We start from the raw sequence: 21,403 nt of genomic DNA, 5'->3' as shown, positions 1-21,403 counted from the left end.
CATTTGTAGTCAGTGAATTTCACTGAAATGATTGCCCTCTCTCTGGCTAACAATGCTTTAATGAGAATACGAATTCAATAATGATTCTCCAGGGGTTTTATATGTGGTAGCCTATTTTAAACCTGCATAATTAATTCATTATTGTAATTTGAGATGAGATATTTCAGATATCAAGCTCTTTTTGATGTTTACCATAGCTTTGCCTCTATATCAGGTTTAGGGAAGCTAGGAGGGAGTGCTGGGGGTAAGGAAGGGAGGGCAGGATGGAGGCCCAGCGGGCTCGCCCGGCCGACTCCCCTCGGGGTTGTGGGGGACACGTTGGGGAGCGGTGGCGCTGTCCTTGGTGCTGTAATCCCAGCCCGAGCGCTGTGAGACAAATTGGGCGGCAAGTTCCAGCTCTAGTGACTGTTTATATTAAGGGGAATTAAACAGATTAACGACCTAGTCAGGAAAAGAATGTTTTAAATTTAACTTACAGTCACAAGTCAGACAGAAAGTAACTTCATTACACCAACTAATTTAATAGATTAAGTTCTGTAGTAGAGATGAACTATAAGTTCTCAAAGGTTTTGAATTCCTTGTAGATGTTTTCATTTAAAATAAAAGTGGTTAATATCCTTCCTCGACAAATGTAGAATATGCAAATAAAGTGTTTTGTAAAGAATAGAAAAAAAACTGTCAGGAATTTGTGTTACGGGTATGGTTCAGAAGGTATAAGGTATCCTGAGCTTTCCAGGGGAAGTGTAACACATTGTAGCTCTTGTTGCCCTCTCATTTTCTGCTGTTACTTGTACTTGCCTCATGCATTTATATTATTTATAATTTCATAATCATTTTTCATAATTTGCAGGTTTTCTCTACTGTTTGGCAAGTAATGCGCGTCTTCTCTGCACTTTGCAACTTGAAATATTTTTTTTTCCATCCTATTAATGTAAATCTGTGTCAACTTTAATAGTCAGAGAATTTCTGTAGGTTATTCACGTATCATTAAAAGCAATGTTTCATTTGACCTAGCAATATCAGTATCTGCTATGATTTACCAGTGTCAGTTTCAGGAAGGATTGAAATGTTATGAATCAGACTTACTGTTCAGCACTGAACTGTTGTCAAGAGTACATAAAAAGAAATGAGGTGCATCCTATCAAATAATGTTTTTATATAGATTGAGTTCTAAGGAAGGTGGTTTGAGCAATATCAGCACAGTTTACTACATTTATTTTAATGAAAGGAGTTAAAAATGAACTTTGGATTTCTTAGAATAAAAAAGTATGATATAGTCTAGGTTATGAAGTTATTCAGCTGCTCTGGGGCAATGGTTATTATGCATGCTGTTATGGTAAAGGCAAAGTGACTTGCCCTTCAATGAAGAAAAAGTATCTCGTATTTAAAGCTACCTTTTCTTTACCATCTTTCCTGTAGAGAAGACAATATCTAGCTAATGACACAAGAGCTTACACCCTATTCAAGTGCTTTGTGCAAAGTTGCTTTTTTGTAGCATGTATCTTCTTTCCTGCCTATACAAAGTCTTGCTGCTCCATCCTTGACCCCAGTTTCTGGGCTTCTCTTTTTGTTTCCCCGTAGGGTTCCTCGATCCCTAGCCCTCCAGGCCCCAGCTCTTTCTCAGTCCCCCTTCAGATTGCTGTAATTTACTCTTTTGCTGAGACTTTGCTGCTGCCTTCTTGACTTTTATCCCTCAAGTGCTATCACTGTCTTTTTTACCTTCACGCCTTCTATTGCTACTGTACCCATTCATTCATATGGAAGTCAGAGACAATTCCAGGATCCTTTTTATTTCCTTTGGTAAACAAATTGCACAAAACCAAATTGTTTTTATTTAGGATTTCTTCCCTTCTATCTCTTTTCCATTTTTTCATCTTACATGACCATTCCAAGACCGATAGCTCCCCTTTGAAAGAACAGAGAAAGAAAATAGTGGATGGACAGTCACGTAACAGAAAACTACTTCACCCATGACAAACCATTCATTTAAGTTCACAATGGGAGGCTTTTTAGATGTTTAAAACTACACTGATCCAACCAAGGTGGTATGATATGTAATCCAAAGTTAGACTCAAAAGAGTACTCAGACTGAGAAACTGGTGACAGTTTCTGGTTTTCCAGTCTGAGAAAGAACTTAATCCCTGAAAAGTAACAAGATACCAACTTAAAAATCAAAGGCTTAAATTAATCAGAATATTTGCTCCAACCTAGTTTCTCATATATTTAATGACTTGAAAAGTGCTGAATAAAATTATTAAATTTTAATTTAAGCAAGTGCAAGATTTCCAAATATCTTTTTGTCAGCGAAGTTCATATTGAAATATGCCAGGATATAAGCAGAATGTTTAAACTTCCAAAAACCCCACAAAAATCAAACAAAACCACCCCACTCAAACCCCCTAAACAAACAGCTTGCCACCCCAACCCAAACAAACCAACCAGGGTGACGTCAGATCTCTTATTGTTTAGGGGTTACAACATAAACCCAGTCTGTTAGTTGCAGAACAAAAATTTGAACAAATACCTAAAGAGAAGAGTGTCAGAACAGAGAAGCGGCTGAATGCAAGACTGTTTAGCATTTGCATTTTACTAGACTAATGAAGGTAAATTTCAATAAAAAATATGATTGGCTTTGAATTTCATTCCCTTCTGTGAGAAAGAGATATGAGAGACTTAAAAATACCTGTCAGCTGCTCCTAGCACCACAACCATTTCGGCAAATGACAAAGATAATATGCAGAGAAAATACTGGATATAAGGTAAAGGGGAGGATTTCATACATGTTTATGTATGCACCTATAACTTCTTTTTAGTACAGGGAGCATGTGCCATTTTCTATTTATACATGCATCATGAATATTCAGTGTAAGTGGTTCTGTAATTGTCTTAAGGAATATTTATTTTGTATTTTGACTATTTTTTTTCCCCTGTATAATTTGTCTTCATTAATTTGTAATATCTGGGAATGTTTAATTCCTTAATACTTTTTAGCATATTCCAAGATGAATTTTAGCACATCTGTAGTTTCATGTATTGTTAACAGCACTGAGGAGTATATTCTAACTCACTATTTCTTTTGGTTTTGAACCGTCTCTTTCAATGCTGGGTTCTTCTCTGTGCTAAGCATTCAGTCCCTCTGTATTATATCCTATACCTATGTGTTCCTCAAAAAATTGCTTCTAACAAACAATGGGAAATGCCTACAATTTCAATTTTAATATTCTCTAAAGTTCTGCCTCTGGCTATTTTTGGCAGTGCCTGATCTTGGCTGAAGATCACAATATTTACTCAATCTATAAGCTCTTCCAGGATCCATAAAACTAGGCCATTCTTTGACAGTTTTCCCTGACATGCTGGATCTTATAAGCATAGTGAAAGCACTTCTTTCCCTAAGTAACTCCTTTATTAATTTTCCCAAAGGAAAGGCCTAGGTTTTTAAATTCTGGCAGTGTCTTAGGGCAGAAATGAAGGTGTAGGCTGGAAGCAGTCCATTGAATGGCTGCCTAAATCTAGAGTGGCAGTGCTTAATATCCACCACACTCCTCAACGCTTACTTTGAAGAGAAGCCAGGTTACCTAACTTGGGGCTTTTGGTGAACAAAAAATCTAAACCATTTTGTAGATCCAATATATATGACTTATATGTGCTTAGATAAATGGATTAAAAAACCTCAACTTTTTTTAGGCTCATTTGACTTTTTAATAAACTTTTTATTTCTGGATATGTGCAGAAACTAGAGGGGTCCCTACATATTAAAATTTAGAAATAGGAAGCTGTTAATGTCTGAGCTGTTTGAAGAATGTATGATTGTGATTGTGATAATTGAGGTGCTATGGTAATAAAATACAATGCCAAATAGGTGACTTTTCATAATTCAATGTAATAAGTTTCATGGTTATTTTGGTAGTATAAGCTCTGAGAAAACACCACCTTTCTTGTGAGGCATATGCAGTGATCAAAAATCTTTATAATTTGATTTTTTTTTTTTCGTTAGAACCTAAAATATTGTTGTTATCAGGTTATTGCTCCCTCCATGCCCCAGATTCTTTATCCTTAAAACACTAAAGAAGATGTCTAAGCAAACACTGTATAAATCTCACTGCTTTTAATATCACAATAATGGATGCTAAAGACAGTGAAAAAGAAATTTGTTTGAGTAATTAGGTGTGAAGTTTTAATTGAGGAGAGCTTCTTTTGAATATGATAACCTTTGAATCTGACAGTTGCAATAATTGTTTTGGTGGTCTTATTTTAAAATGAGAGATGTAGTTAAATGAACAAATAAATGTGAATTCTTACAACAGAGCTGAGCATCTAGTCTCTGCCTTTGTTTGGTTTTCAGAACTGTCCACTATGAAGGTGGTGCTGTGTCAATTCATGCTCGTTCCCTTTGGCGACTAGAGACTCTAAGAGTTGCGTAAGTAAAATCTCTCTTGGAAAAAGAAGTCAGTTTGGCAGGATGCTTTTTCTATAGGAAGAGTATTCCCATAAAATCAGATTGATAACTGTAAAACCAGACAGATGATACTAAAATAATCTTCAAAATATGCTCTATAACACTTTGATGAAAAAATCAACACCTTCCCATAAAGAGTGAGTATTAGCACACACATTGTATATGTTTTTGGTTATTTTTTGAAGCTATTATAGATTTGTGAATTGTGTGAGTTCACGATTTACATTTTTTACACATATATGTGACATTTTTAAGGAAAACAGTTCTGATTATAATAATTCATGTGTGCCATGCCCTAACTTGTTTAAACCATTCAGATGTCCTTGAAAGCAAAACTTTACAGAAAAAAAGCTACCTTGCATGAGTGTTGGAATGATAGTATGGAATTGTGCCTTGTTTGTGAAAGTAATCGCACTGTAAAATTTCACTTAAATTGTATTACGATATATGCTTGTGATAAAATTTCTAGTGCCTAATAAATGATTGCTTTTTAGAGATTAAATCAGGACAGCTTCGGGAAAGGTTACACTCTTATGATTCTGTTTTCTATTTGTGCAGTTTATTTAATAGGATGATGTTAAATGTCATTGATATTGCAGCGAGACTTTTGCTTTGGACTAACATTGACCTTGAGAGTGCTTAAGTGAGAACAGTGAAACTTTGGAAAGATTTCTGGCTTTTTATTTTCCTCATTGCATGTACTTCCTAATAAGCAGTGGTACTGGAGCAGTGTGGGGATTTCAGAAATTACAGGTTTCTGTTACAACTGTCACTAGTCTCACTTTGACAGGCATTGCATGCAAACTTTTGAAGTGTAAACATGTGAACATATATGACTGAGAGAAATCTTGAGAACTGTCAAAACAACTAAGCAAAGGTAGCGGTAATCTTTCTTTTTAAGGAACATGACTTTCTTATCAGGAAAAAAGCTCCAAATAAAATCCCAAGAATAAAGCACTGTCCTATAAAACCCCTTACCTCCCTGTTTTCCTGTTAGTTATTTACATTCATGGCTGAATTGCAGGCACATTGTTATTCATGCAAATGCTTCAATTCGTAACTTAGTATATGCATACCTGCAGTTCTCCATAAATTCTAGTCCTTCCCAGAATGAGTGCAGATACAATATTAATTCTGTTAATTTTATATGATTCTTAAGGAATCATTATTTCTGAACTCTCCCCATTAGTGCAGAACTCTCATAAAAATTGCCTGGGCAATCTATGTGTGCAGACTGCCTCTTGGGGTGCCTTGACATGGGATGGCAGATATTATTGCTCGGTGTTGCTTTCTTTCCCAAAAGGTGACAGGGATCATATTCTCACATTGCAGAAAAGAATTTTTAGTAGTCAGAAATGGCTTTACAAGATAGTTTCTGATCAAAAGGCTTTTCTAGTAAGTGCACATAAATTGCCCTTTTTCCTGTCCTGCAGGCATGCACTAGGGGCATGGCTCAATTGCACTACATTTATTGTTTTCTTTTTCTTATGGTCCATAGCTATTGGATCCAAGAGAAAATTGAATCAGACAAGAGAAAAGGCAGCTCCGCAGCATGGCCCATAATATGAAAGGGGGAGAGCTGATGTGTTTTACCAGATCCAGCAGCACAATAGCTGTGATTCATGACCTGACATTTTACTTAATTGAGAAGCAGAAGTTGTGCTAGAACACTGGTACTTAGACGTGCTTTTGTGGAGTACACTGATTTTGCTGTGCAGAAGATGGAAAAAAAGAAATGCAATTCTAAAATATAAAGCTCCCGTATTTCCTTCCTCCCCAAAGCCATTTCCCCTTGACTTAAACAGAAGAAACAAAAGTTTACAAAAGAACATAGTTGAGGGGAAAACCTCTTCATTCTTTTGGCCTCCTTAAAACAAATAACTAAAAAGTTTTGTAAGTTTAATTAGTGAAGTGTAATAAATCTTGTTACAAAACAGAAACCAGATACTGCTCTTGCATTTTAAAAACTCCTGGACTGTATGCCAAATTAGTTTTACATACTTTGCATACGGTATGGCCAACTCTTATGAAGACATGCTTAAACAAATGGTTGTTTGTATTGAATAGGTAAGTGCTTTAATCTGCTACGTGTATACAACAGGGAAATTGAAAATGACTTAAACCTGTGTAAGTGCTAGCTTAAGGGATTTTCAGACTAGTACATGAATATATACAAAACATATGCATAAAAACTTTTTATGTTTTTAAATGTTGTACCTAGAATTACTTTAAATGCAAATGAAAACATACAGTAATACAAAATTCTGATATGGTGTATTGGGTCTGGCTGGAATGGAGTTGATTTTCCCCACAGCAGCCCTCAGAGTGCTGTGTTTTTGTATTAGTGGCTCGAGGGGTGTTGATAACACACCAGTGTTTTGGTTACTGGTGAGCAGTGCTAGCACAGCACCAAGGCTGGCTTTCCAACATTTCCCCCCAGTAGGCTGAGGGTGGGGAAGGTCTTGGGAGGGGACATAGCCAGGACATATGGGAATAAGTTTATAATCAGGTTAAGTCATAAGGATGTGTTTGTGTATTTCATTTATATTATGTGAATATTTGTCAATAATTTTAGGCCATTTCAAGCCACATTAAACAGAGAATTATTAGTATTTGTGGAAGCACATGAGGACCTTGGCAGTCTGTCATAACTCCATTATGAGGGACATTTTGCAAACACAAAATAAATATATGATTTCCTCTCCAAAAAGCAGTATGCACATAGACCTAAAATGTAAACTCTTGAAGATATAAGACTGAAGAAACTTTTGTGGAGGTCCAGGAAGACATCCTACTTGTAGCAATTTTCCAATCTAAAAATATTTGAGAAACTTTTTGAAAAGGCTTTATGAAGTGCATCCTCCTTAGTAACTGCTGCATAGGTTTGTCTTCAGGAGTTAATCAGGAAGAACATAAGAGGTGACTTTTTTAGGCAAGAAGTTAGAAACTTGCAACTTATATTTCAACTTGAGGAGTTCTTGGGGAATGTAGATAGAAATTCTTTGCCTTTCTTCCTTCATTTCCTTCTATAGAATATAAAAAGCCTGGGCCAGTTTTTACTTAATAATTTTACAAAATTGTTTTATGAGGCTATTTATTTATTTATTTTGCTATTTTATCTTTTGCACACTATTCAAAGTCTGCCTAAATTGTGCTGACTGAAGAAAGGAGAGTGCTCTGGAAGAGTGAAGAAACCCAGCTGCTGGTAGATTTAATGTTGGAGAGGGAACTGGCAGATCTAAGCTCTTTGTGTACAGCAGAAGCCTCCTTTTCTGTAGGCGGTCGGTACCTCCTCTTGACAGAATTCAGTCTGAATCAAGGCAACCTACGCAAAGAAGGGGGTTAAGATTATTTATTAGAATGGTTTTATAGGCGATAACCACAAAGTAACCATTTTCTTGCTGATAATCCAACATTTGGATTTTTATCCTTTTACTAATTAGTTAGCAATTTAATGTACTTTAAAATATTTTTGCCAGTAGTTAAAATCTATGTTTTATTTTAAAAAACCAAATGTTTCCTGTGAACTTTCTTAGGTGGAGCGGCAGCCACATTAGATGGGGACAGCCATTCAGACTCAGACATATAACAACAGGAAAATATTTAAGTCTCCTGGATGACAGGAGTCTTCTTCTTACAGACAAAGAAGAAGCGGATGTAAAATCTACGGCATTCTGTTTTCGGTCTTCCAAGGTATGGAATCAATGCAGCATTAATATAACTAGTAGTAATTCCAATCTCTTTAGTAAGCAAGATTTAGATATTTCCTATTGCATGAATTATTGGAGCCTTCTACCTTTTCACTGATCAAAAAAATGCCCTCAGTAGAATTCATATCTAGAAAGCTTCTTTTATCATACCTTCGTTGGGTAATTCTGCCAGGCTGTTTATTTATGTGGGGTTTTTTTTGTTTTATTTTACTACTTGCTCATTTTTGAACAGTTTCCTCATTTTTTAATCTGTTTTTCTGATGAACTTCATTGGTACTTCACTGCTTATATCTGTTGGCTGACATAGGAAAAAAATACAGTATTGTGAATTACTGAAAATAAATTGGAAAATTAGGATTTGTTTCATCAGTTACTTTACTGTAGTCTAATTTAAAGTTATCATACTTTGAATTTTCATTTGACACCTTCAATAAGCATTTCCAGTTCAGAACAGTACTTTTTATAGTGGGTAAATAGTTTAAAATGATACTATGATAAATTCTTTAATACCTTTTGATTACTTGTACTTTTCAGCTGCAGCATAATGTTGCTAAAAAATTTCCAACAGTAGTGTTGGTTTTTTTTAAGAAAATGTTTTCTAAAATATATACTAAACATTATCAGAATTATTCAATAACTTCTCTGTAGCAATTACTTTATAGATTTTTAATTATTTATGTATTTGGGAAGACAAGAAATTCATATATATACCTAAAAGCAGCTGTACAGATTTTTGCACTCTGATAACAAAGACTTTAGTTCAGGTAATATTTTTGGGACCCAGACAATGTTTTTTTTTTAAAACCAGTTAGAAAAGCCATAAAAATACTTAAATATTTTAAGACAATGCAGTGTAACTATATTGGGGAAGTTCCTGTTGCAGTTAATATAGATCTCAACAGTTACTCTCTTTTGAGAGAGATAACATAATTACAGAATCACAGAATGTTAGGGATTGGAAGGGACCTCAAAAGATCATCTAGTCCAATCCCCCTGCTGGAGCGGGAAAGCCTTGAAGAGATTACACAGGAAAGCGTCCAGATGGGTTTCGAATGTCTCCAGAGGAGACTCCACAACCTCCCTGGGCAGCCTGTTCCAGTGCTCTGGCACCCTCACCATAGAGAAGTTTCTTCTCAAGTTTAAGGGGAACCTCCTGTGTTCCAGCTTACACCCATTGTTCCTTGTCTTATCATTGGTTGTCACCGAGAAGAGTCTAGTTCCAGTGAATTCATTCACTGATTCTCAAGGTGGAATATTTAGTTGGAGTTACTCAGAAAAGAGTGGAACAATATACTGCACTCTACTGTTACACGGATTATATAGTCCAAAAAATAATGGAAGGCAAGAATTGTTAGCAATACAGAGAATATCTTTTGTTGGATTTTCAAAGGAATTGGAAGTTTGAAAGATTGTATTTGATGTTAATTTTGTGGGTATCAACATTCATTTTAACTAAAGACTTATTTGGAACGAATTATGGAGTTGCCACAGGGGAGAAATATATAGTTTACTCTTCATTGCTGAGGATGAATCCAGTCTTCTGCTGAAGACTTCTTAAAGGAGCGTTATGTTTCACTTTATTAGGATACAAGCATTAAAAATTTTTAGGTGCCTTTCCTCTCTGAAAGAGAGCATTAAATATATGCGTTATATGTAATTCCAAATTATAGGAATACTAGACAGACTTCTGTAGAGAAGGTAAGCAGCTTTAGGGGTCTCTTTTCCTCCGAACATGTATGGATATCAGCCTTTCACTTGTGTTGTTGCATGTAGTTAGCCCAAAATAATTATTCCTGGATAAGAGGCAGCCCCTAATCTTCTCTACGTAATACAGAGCATTAATAGTGGGAGTATGTCACATGGATAGATCTTTCTTATAGCAATTTCAGTCTTTTTTTTTTCAAAGTCATAATTCTTTCACTACCTAAAAGTAGAAGGAAGAAATATGAAGATCCCACTTTTTGCACTTTAGATAAGTTAGCTTTAAATAAACAAAACCAAATATGGGGAAAGAATACCCTTATTTGCAGTGTTAAAGATTCAGTTCTTTCAGGCATGTGAGTAGATGATAATTTCAATTTCCAAATGAAAAGCAGCTTTCATGTTTGCAGAGGAAGTATTGAAAATGTATTCCCTGTAAATCTGAAGATTCAGAGACAAATATAAATGCTCAACATTTATTGTTGTTTTTAACCTTATTTGCAAGCACCTTACTCATAATTTTAAACGCATTAGCTTGCCAGTACTGCATTTAAAAAAAGAAGGTGAAGAGAACCAGAAAGCCGAAGTTTTTTATAAGATGTCACATATGAACCAGGATACTTATCTCAGATGGTCAAAGTAACACACACACACACACACACACACACACACATTTTTTTTTTTTTAATTTTTTATTTTTTTGCAAAAGACAACATTCTGGTACAGAAGTTGAAAAATTAGACAAGAGTTTTCTTGTGTGTTAAAATTCTTTAAATATCTCAGCAAAATAAAGAAATGTGAAAGCTTAAAAACATCACAAGCCAAAAAGGACTCAGACAATGTAGATACTCTGAAGAGCTAACAATCTCTTCATTTTTTTTTTTTTCTAGGAGTTGGGCTATATACTCTAGTTATTATATATTACCCTAATAATTATCATTAAATGAGAATTATATTAGCCCTTCAAGCACCTCAAATTCAGAAAATTCTTCTTTTTTTTCTTATAGTCTCACTTAACTCAGCACAGGATGTCCACAGATATCTACAATTTATTCCCCAAATATATGGCTCTTTTGTAAACTTTGTAGTGATTAAGTTCTATAGATTCTTTTTTCTCTCACATTTGTTAAACATGATTCTTGATTCTTTTTGATAACGGATTAATATCACTTTTCCACTGTAATAAGGTAACTTCCCTAATTTAGAAATGTTTATACATTCTGTATAATGTCTACCTTTCCTGTCCACAGTCTTTTCCAGTGGACAGAAATACTTAAAATCTAATAAAATTTTATGGCCTGTAGTTTTATATCTTCACCTGATTCTTAATAAAATTTGATAGGAAATATATTAATATCAGCTTAAAAAGCTGTCACTAATTACGTTCTTCTTTCTAGTCAGTGAGATCTGCTGGGATGTCAGTCCTGAAAATGTGCCACAGAAGGTTGGGTCAGATGAAAGGAGATAAAATATAGGTTGGGTCAGATGAAAAGAGATAAAATGGAAAGCATGGACCCTAATCATGGGAATCTTTTTTGGAATGTTATAAACAAAAGCATTAGAGTGAAATAACATACTTAAGGCTAGGCTTCATAGGATAATTTATTTCAACATTAAGGTAAAACCATTTAAAATTATGTTGTCCATTTAGCCCACAAAAATGTGGGAAGATTGGCTTGTATTCTTGTATGCATGGAAAAAAACCTCTGTTTATAATAAGCAGGTCCTTCTGGAGAAAATCTGTCATATTTTTCAATAAACCTGTTCATTTCCAATGCATTCTTGTTTCTTTGCATTACTGAGGTGGTTTACAGACTGTTGCAAAAATCAATTGTTTCTGTTTGTTCCAGTATAATGAATCAAGACTTTTGATCTGTGTTTAGAAAAAGCTGATGTTTTGAGAATGGGCCTAGACTGAAAATAAAGCTGAAGCTTTTCTTTGTAGATATTTTGTAGGAAGTAACAGATGGTTATTTAATGACAGGTTATGGTAAGAGTGTAGTGGGCTGGAAATTTGCATCATGTAGTGTCTATACCAATATGCAATTATTAAACGATGAGATGATGATTTCTGATGTTTTTCAGATCATGGTTTTCACTAATGAACTATTTTTAAGTAGATAAAGAGGTGAATTCATTAAATATACTTTCTCAACTACCTGCTTTTTACTGGCATGAATCCAACACTCCATTCAAATCTTCTCCTTTACAAACAATTTGTGATTCCTATTCACACCCCAAAAAAACTCAATGCCTTGAAGTTTCCAAATGAATGCTCTAATGCCTGTACCCACACACCCTGCCCTAGTTTTCCATCTTCTGTCCTATATTCAATCCAACTTTCACAATATATTCTCCTGTCTGCTATGTTTATTTGCAAGAAAGAGCTCAACTGAATGTGACTGAATTCAGTCTGAGCTCTAAACTTACATGCAGATTTGTCAGTGTACTTACACAGGTGAGGACAGAGGTCTTGTTTGGCAAATTGTTGTTGGCACTGCAATTTTTATGCTAATTAAATTTAATGTTAATTCGAATTGGAATTAAGATTGCAATATCAAACCCTTTAAATTTCCACTATAGTCAGTAGGATTTAAAGAAAATATGGAATAATATTTTAAGTTAATAATCCCTTATTTTACTAGCAGTGCTTCATGAGAAAATTTGTGAGTTCATATAATCATGTCTGAAGAAGTTGATTGTGAGGAGGAAGACTTGGAAAAAAAGAAAATCTTACAATGCAGAAGCACAGTGTGTTCACACTGTATTCTAGTTCTGAAGATAATTCCAAAGACTAGAGCTTGAAATCAGGCTGTCATTTCTTCATATGATAGCAGGACCTAATTTATTTTTTCCTGTATCACGATTTCTGTGCAATGTCCTATTATAAGTAGCTTTTCAATTTTCACTTGTTATTACATTCAAGTTGATTGTGCTAGCTTTTGAATTGAATACAACTTTTAGAGAAATGTTATGAACATAAACTAACAGATGTATTAATAAATCAATTATTACCTTGTTTCAATGGACAAGATTTTACTAAGAATTTCAGCACTTAAGGATTCAGACATCTACAAGATAGTGAAATTAACATCTGTATCCAGAAACAATTTAATGATAATTACACCTGAAATTACAATTGCAAATAATAATATTTTTCAGGATACTAAATTTCCTCTCATGAAGCAACTGCTGTCTGTGTAGGACACCAGCTGGACTGATGCATGGTCATGCCATTCTTTTACAGCATGTCAACAGGCCAGTCACAAACACACAGAAATGGATTTCTTTTCTCAGGAAATGCCGAGCCCACTGTTGGGCAGTAATGGGTGGTGACAAATTAAAGACCATCTCTCTGTGACAGTCAGAAATAAATTGTAGGGAGGTGCTCATCTTTTCCAGGCTGGAAAAAAAACAAAATCCCCACGAAAAAGCTTGTGGAGGTTGTTGCCTGGTTCTACTAGGGAATTCAAAGTATTTGGTGTTACTTTTATTTTTCAGTAATGATATATATGGTCAATTATGATCCTAGTTCTTTCCTAGGCAGGTGATATGAATACACCTAGCTTTCCAAGTGTAGTAAGTAGGGTTTTTATGTGGATGGAATCTCTCTCTCCATCTTTTCCCTAAATATTTAACGAGAATTTATACTTTTGCCTGTTCTTAATACTGTAATTAAAAAAGAATCTCAAATATTCTTTTAGGTCCTGTTCTGGACAATTGCCTAATATTTAATATTTTATGCAAATATTAACATGCTGGTTATTGTTCTTGTATACATTTTTTTTTTCTTCTTCAGGAAAAGCTGGACATAGGGACAAGAAAAGAGGTGGATGGAATGGGAGCACCTGAAATAAAATATGGAGATTCAATATGCTTCATACAACACGTAGATACAGGCTTATGGCTCACATACCAGTCTGCTGATGCAAAGTCCGTACGAATGGGTTCTCTGCAGCGGAAGGTAAGACCGTAAAAAGGAATGCACTGCATTCAGTCACAGGCTGAGAGGGCAGAGGGGGGAAATGAAAGGAACTAAAGGAGCAGCTAATATCTAGCTTTCAAATATTTCAAGCATGTCTTTGTTTCATTGTGAAAGGTTTGGGTTTTTTTAGTCACATTTTGAAAAGTTACATGATGTACGGAATTCTTTAACTGAAAGCCAAATGGAGTGCACATGTTAGCCTATAGACATTAACCCACACAAACATTAATAAATCTGGATATACTTGATATCAAACTAAAATATTAATAATAGCCCGTAGAGTATGCTAAAATTCCATTCTTCAATGTGCTGCAGTTTGGATTGAGAAGGCTTTTAGTTCCAAGTCTTTCCTTTCCATGCTGTGAGCATATTACCTTTTGGGCTGGAATGTTCAGGTCTTGAACCTTGAGGGATTTCTTCTTTTAAAGAATAACCATGACCAAGAAGAATGCTAGCTCAGCATAATAAATTAGAAAAAGATTCTTTTACAACTTAACACATCTTCCAGAAGGTACATTTGTGTTGATGTTTATTGTAAATGTTGTAACTTTGCAGGAAATTATTTCTCAGCAGGGAAAAAAATGTTTTAGCTTTCTTTTATAAACTATCATACTGTAATGTTTATCCACACTGTAGTATTTTCTATGGCTGTTTTATATGCCAGAACTACAAAGCTAGAGCAACACTGGTACACTTGGAAGGTCATGCCTTACAATTTTATATATATGTAAAAAAATGGTGTGTATCATATATGTCTACATATATATACACACATATATTCTATAAATATTTTATATAAAAATAACATATTTATGAAACTGTTTATATACATTTAAAATTTTGGTGGCTATAATACTAATATAAATAATCGTAGTAGTTAAATAATTCTAAAATAATTCAAAATAAGATACATTACTGAATAATTTAATAATGTAAGTAATAGTAATAGCTTGTGTGTGTGTATGAAAAAGCATTGTTAACGAAAATCGTTTAAAAATGTATGTAGATTGAACTGAATGCCTTCAGAGCCATGATAACTAAACATGAAAAACTGTAAGTTATTGGTAGTGACTCATGGCACAATCAGAAAAGAAGGCCAGTAACATCGTTGGAAATCACGACCAGTAAAGAATATCTGTTTTGACCTTGTTTGTACTTCAGGGATCTGCTGCTGTGTAAGGGAATTATTTTTAAGGTTGACAAAAACAAACAACAAACAAAAACCCTTAGACTTTTATTTTATTTTATTTTATTTTATTTTATTTTGTTTTATTTTGTTTTATTTTGTTTTATTTTGTTTAAATAAAGTATATTGTTAACAGAAGCTGTGGCTTTGAGGTTATTATGGAACTGAATCTACTGGCTCAGTACAAGTGTGTCCTTGGACACAGGGAAGTAAAACATGGGGTTATCTGGTTTTTATTATATTCTTTTTTTTTTTTTTTTAAGTGACTTCATAATTTCCTAGCCTGCCTTACTGTGTGAGTTTTCATACTTCTTAATTGTGAATAATGTTTCATTTTGCAGTGACTGCTTTTTATTTTTGCATTGCAGGCAATAATGCACCATGAAGGTCACATGGATGATGGTTTAACTTTGTCCAGATCTCAGAACGAAGAATCTCGTACAGCACGTGTCATACGTAGTACAGTCTTCCTTTTCAACAGGTTCATAAGGTATGCTTTTAAAACTATCTTTTAATCTCTTTTTTTTTTTCCTCTTTTATTTTATTCAAAGTGGTCATTAACAAAACAGTGAACAATTTAGCCCTCAGAAAAAGCAGATTAATAATTTTAAACTAGACTTTATGCCAGTTCTTTATTGGCAGAGATGTACCTTGACAGGTATTGGTCAGTTCTCTTATCTCCTAATAATACTTTATTGTTCAATCTTGATTTGAATGCATAAACATACTGAAAATGCAAACAAATCATAAAAGAGAGATTTTTCCCTTGCCAAAATTTGCTGTAAGTCATGTGGTGCATCATTTATCTCTTTCTTTTCTAAGTATGGCTTTTAAAAGTGCTCTTCCTTGAAAAACCTGGAAGGAGGAGATAACTGTAACTACAAACTTGTACAAGACACAAATATACTGAAGATGTTCATAGTCTCAAGAAAAAGTTTTTCTTACAAGTATGAAATTCCATCTTCTTTCTGCTGTCCCTTTACACTTGTCTTATCTGTTCCCTTTTAACGATACTGGTTTCTTTAATATTTAGCAACATATAAAATGTTTTATTTTATAATATTTTAGCCATTTAAAAATTCTGACAGATTTATGCAATTTGCATTTATCTTCCTACTCCAAATGTCCTTCTAAATAACACTGATAAAATGCTAATCCTCAAATGATTGTGACTTCAGTAACTGATGAAAGGCCCCTCTCGTCAGTGTAGCTGGCGTTAGAGAAAGGATGATATGCAATAAGACTATATGGAATGATAAGAATTTCATAGTTATTCATTTTTCACAAGAGAAGACAACGTGGGAGATGGTGTCCTAAAGCAACCACGTTCTGAATCAGTGCACAGCCGAAAACATAGGCATGTCAATTTCTTGAAAAACATTTACACAGGTACTTAAATAACAACAGGGAAAAATTCCTGTCAGGAGAATTGCCTACTGTATGACATTTAAAATCCAAAATAAATGCAAGCCCTAGGTCACTGTAAATAATACATTTTCTTAGAAACTTCTAAGAATGCTGTAAATGATGAGAACAGAGAAAAGCAATTTAATGATAAGTTTTCACAAATCAAGGTACTGCTAAATTACAGTAGAGATTTTTGCAGAGTGCACAGGGAGTCCAAGGTAGTGTTTAACAATTTAGTTTTGTCAGGATGTTACTCGAAGAAAAAGCACAATTGGAGAGGATCAAAATTATTCTCATACGTGTGTGCTCCAGCTATTTCCCATGAAGTCAGTAGAAAAATTGTACTTCAGATAAGGTGCTCATAATAAAAATTAAGTTTTAAAGATAACTTATGTAACTATCTTTTTGAAACATTGCATTATTTTTACTTCAGCAGTAAATATTCCTATTGAATTAATAACGTTTCCTAAATTTAGAAGTTTTCCAGCCATAGTTCAACATTTGAGATGAAAATACAGAGTGACGTGCCAGTTAAGCAAAACAAAACAACCAACCAACCAACAATTGCACCACCCCTGCCCCAAATACTTTTCATTGCCATCTTAATCCAGCAAAAAGCAGAGTATAAAATGGGTCTTCTGCTCCATATTGTGGCCTGGAGAGGAATCCTGGGAACAAGCAGGGTGCTATGCAGCTTAGGAGAGAGGACTGATGAGGATGGTTGTGGGCCAGGTTGCCGGGGATCTTTGATGCCTCTAATGAAAGAAAGAGGGAGATGAGTGCAGGGCTGGGAGGATGCCCATGTGGACATGGTGGACTTCTCTGCCAGCTGAAGCTCGGTGGTCTTTTGGTCGGCATAAATGGTGCACTGGTGAACACAAAAAGGACATCTTTGCTACATAGCTGGGTTTTACTCAAAAATATGCTAGCAAAAAACCCATTTACAATGGCAAAACTGAGAATGAGTCAAAAGAGAAATCATGAGTGTCAAATAATCCTCCTCATTGTGCTCTCCCCTGCTGCATGCCACCAGAGTGGACCCTTCCCTTCGGGACTTCTCCTCTCCCAGCACTTCAGGACCCTGGCTGGCTCCTGCAGAGTTTCAGGATCCTCTGGATCTTTCCCTCTCCCTGAAGATGGGCGCTATGTTTGCAGGCCCTCAGCACCCCTGGTTTCTCTGCCCCTCGTATCCCTAGTCCTTCCTGAATGTTCTGGTGGACCTTCTTCAGCCCCTGGCTGAGGCAGCCCCGCTGCCCACAACCGTCATCCTGAGGGGAGCCAAGGTGGTGCAAGGGAAAAGTCCTCGCCTTCCACTTTCAGTGTGGCACTGGTGGGGTCTCAGTTGCAACAGTCACATTTCAAGAAAGATGAGGTTTAAATGGAGAAGGTATATCAGGGGTCCAGACAGCACAGTGCTGAGGAAAAATTGGATTATGGGATTTGTTGGGGATTCAGCTAAGCAAGGGGCAGGTGCAACATGGATGATTACAGTTTGCCCCCCACTTCCAGGAGATTATGATGATAGACTTCAGTAAGGCCAAGCTTGAATTGTATATCAAGGAAACAAAAAGGCTAATGAAATGCTAGGACAGAATGTATGGAAAAGCAGCAACTTCTAGCACCAAAGCTGGCTTAAGAACAGGTTGGAAATGTGCTTGAGAGCCTGTAGGTTCTAGCTGGGGCCTCTTAGGCACTGTAGGACTGATTATTTGACTTCTGTCCATTCCAGCCTCTCATGATGCTTTGAACAGGTTTGCAATAACTTCTCTTCATCTTTTGGTCTGCCTTGGATACTGCTAAATGTGTAGGTAGAGCATTAAAATGTGTTCTCTGTATTTCAAAAAAGTCTAAGAGAAACATTGTTGATGCTTCCAGTTTATGTTTGGAAAGGGAGGGGTAGATCCTTAAGTGGAGAATGGGGCAGACATAAATCATTTTTGGGAAGCTGTATTGCTATCAGAAAATGAATTGAGCTTTTGTATCTAAACAAACTTTGCTTTTAAATCAAGAAAGAGTTTAAACAATAAAATATATTCCACTACTCAGGAGGCTTTGCATCTTCTTGTAGGGGCCTTGATGCTCTCAGCAAGAAAATAAAGTCTTCCACCATCGATTTGCCTATTGAGTCCGTCAGTCTGAGCCTTCAGGACTTGATTGGCTACTTTCACCCCCCTGATGAACATTTGGAGCATGAAGACAAACAAAACAGGCTCCGAGCACTAAAGAATCGCCAGAACCTCTTCCAGGAAGAGGTATTTCTCTCAGTTTTACTCCTGATTTTCCACCATGTTGTCTGCAAGTATTCTTTGGCAGTGTTTGTAGTGTCTATGTCTAATCTGGAGTATGTTTGTAGTGGGCTTTTTGTCCTGCAAGAGTCAAAACTCTTTGCTACATTTATAATCTCTGTAGATCTGTTGATTTTCCCGTGTTTTTAAAGAAATACATTTAAAGCCTTACTTCCTTTTCCTTTTTAAAAATAATTAGATATTAATATGACCTTGTGTCCTGAATTCTAACTATAATTTACTCCTTATGTGTGAATTAATTTTTTCTATTATAGTTTAATCTCTTGATGCAGAAGGATGTTTTGATTTAATAAGAATGCTTTAAATTTTTTTTGTTTGTCTGTTATTTGTCTGGTAGTGATAGTTGCTTATACTCAGATGTCTAAATGCCTCTCCCAAAATAGAGTCTGGAATACTGCTTATTTTTTATTTTATTTTGACCATCCTAAATGGTAAATTTTTATTACAATCAAGGAAAACTTTTCCATTGGGGGTTGCTTGTTTGACTCCACCTGTCTGACTCCACGTATATATTCTTGTGGTTTGCGTATCCTGCCTATCATATTTTATTTTCTTAGATTTCTGAAAATCTTATGTGTTTGCACCTGAACAATACTTTCTCCTTTTCTCTGACAATCTGAATCTTTCCATTTTTAGGGTATGATCAACCTTGTTCTTGAATGTATTGATCGCCTGAATGTATACAGCAGTGCAGCTCATTTTGCAGATGTAGCTGGGAAGGAAGCTGGAGAAGCATGGAAATCTATTCTGAATTCTTTGTATGAATTACTAGGTAAGACATATTATGGCTTACTTCGATTGTTTTAGCTCATAGTAATACTCAAGTGAAAAGAAACACATACCTGGTTTAGTATAGAATATCCACTGTGTGGAAATTTAAACAAGCTTTCTGCATTTCCAGGTCTTTGCCTGTGCTTAAGAAGAAAATATACTGAAAACACTCAAATAATGTGATTTTTGTAATAATATTTATTATGGCAAATAAGGTGTTTCTAACTTCAATTAAACGTCTGATTGCTTTTTCATATAATATTCCTAATGTATTTCGTATACTGCTAAAAAATGTGTGAACAAAATATACGTGAATCTGTCATTCGCATGTTAAGGACCCATAACATTGTGGTCAGTTTTGTAGAAGTCTATGATTTTTCGCACATCTGACTGCAGAACTGCAGAATAAATCTAAAGCTTCTATAACCAAGACCCCTCTTACTAGTCAGTAAATACCAGTGATTCCAACATTATACTAGGATACAGTGTGCTGTGGAAAAAATACACTCTTATATGCAGTATATCATGAATATCTTGCCCAGCTGCAGTCACTGGAAAATCTCGTAATACCTTCTGTAGGTATCTAAGTGTTGGTGTCTTGGTCAAATTTCTATTTAGGTAGTAGCATTTAATCACCTGATTTGTTTGTTACCAATTTGAATTGCATATGTTATTTATGTTCTACCATGACTCATTATATAGGGTTATTAATCCTCTACTATAGCTGCCTTCATATTTTTCTGCTGAGTTGTTAATTGTCTACGAAAGGAAATTTTACTGCCTAAGAGACAATTTTGTCAGTTTCTTGCTCCTCTGTCATCAGGTTTTCTCAGTGCCATAAGTAAGCCTAAATAATAATGTTAACATTGACCTTAAGTGACTGAAGACAGTAATGTGTCTCTGTCATTAGGCAGTCCTCTGTGCAGGCTGCATACATGTGCCTATTATGCTTTCTTTCTGTAACACACCAGCTCTAATATGTGGGCCTGCTTGCCTTTCAACTTGAACATGTTTTGGCAAAAGCTTGAGTTTGGACAAAGTCCTTATGCAGGATTGTTTTCTTACTTTCCAGTGAAACATAAAGCATTTTATGTATCATTTTTACTCCTGAGAAATTTGTTATTGAAAAGGTATACAAGTAATGTACTGCGTATGGTACACAGCCCTTGATAAAACCAATGAGATGCTTCTATCTGACCCATTACCTTTTCTGTCAGAGGCAGAAGAAGCTGACACAGTAAATATCATTGAGACAGCCAGAAACCTTCTCCCGTCATCTCTCAGAGCAAAGAATGAGGTAGCTGAACAGTGGCTGCTGTCACCTAACCGCAGGCCGTTAGGGTAGAAGGTGGTTCCTGTGGTTGTGATTCTGGTTGAGGAGCTGCTGAGATCTACCACCTCTATGTAGTTGAAGATTTTAGCATGATGCATACCCACAGGTTGCAATGGTGACCAAAAGTGGCATTTCCTAACATTAGGTTGGTAGATTTCATGAACATGATAAGATAATTTTAATGTTTTTTGTTTTGACTTCCATGGGTTTTAGTCGGAAGCTAAATATACCCTCTATACATCTCTCTCCAGTTGTGTAACTTGCAGCATAGTGATAAGTGAGTCAGACAGCATGTGGGTCAAAAGCAGGACTGAAACTTCAGATACATCAGACTGCTTTGATTTCAGCTAAGAGTAATTTATAACAATGGTACAATGTTGTCCTTTGTATTGTAATTCTACGTGAAGAACTGTTTCAGAGGTAGCTGGGAGTTTTTGCTAGTGGATTTATGATATTTGATGATTGAGAAATTTTATGACTTGGCAACATGAATTATATTGTAGTTTCTTGAGTCGAGTGCCCAGATCCTTCTCCACTCCCCCCCTCCC

The 21,403-nt window shown here is 35.4% G+C and overlaps 1 protein-coding gene across 1 annotated transcript in view; it reads left to right on the top strand.

Annotated features, from left to right (window-relative positions):
* Positions 1 to 263: 263 nt before the first annotated feature.
* LOC104529890 (ryanodine receptor 2-like) overlaps positions 264 to 21,403 on the top strand; it is a gene marked incomplete at its 3' end in the record, with an annotated part of 61,057 nt that continues 39,917 nt past the window's right edge. The window contains exons 1-8 of the mRNA XM_029086575.1: positions 264 to 385; positions 1,582 to 1,641; positions 4,343 to 4,417; positions 7,993 to 8,149; positions 13,667 to 13,831; positions 15,407 to 15,528; positions 18,514 to 18,697; positions 19,388 to 19,523. Of these exons, the coding sequence (XP_028942408.1) occupies positions 264 to 385; positions 1,582 to 1,641; positions 4,343 to 4,417; positions 7,993 to 8,149; positions 13,667 to 13,831; positions 15,407 to 15,528; positions 18,514 to 18,697; positions 19,388 to 19,523 (1,021 nt within the window). The remainder of the gene's footprint in view (positions 386 to 1,581; positions 1,642 to 4,342; positions 4,418 to 7,992; positions 8,150 to 13,666; positions 13,832 to 15,406; positions 15,529 to 18,513; positions 18,698 to 19,387; positions 19,524 to 21,403) is intronic.

The sequence above is a fragment of the Antrostomus carolinensis genome, unplaced genomic scaffold, assembly GCF_000700745.2.
Source record: "Antrostomus carolinensis isolate BGI_N321 unplaced genomic scaffold, ASM70074v2 scaffold4228, whole genome shotgun sequence".
In the NCBI taxonomy this organism is placed as follows: Eukaryota; Metazoa; Chordata; class Aves; order Caprimulgiformes; family Caprimulgidae; genus Antrostomus; species Antrostomus carolinensis.
Note: the sequence above shows the minus strand (reverse complement) of the source record. Positions and strands in the feature narration are given on the sequence as shown.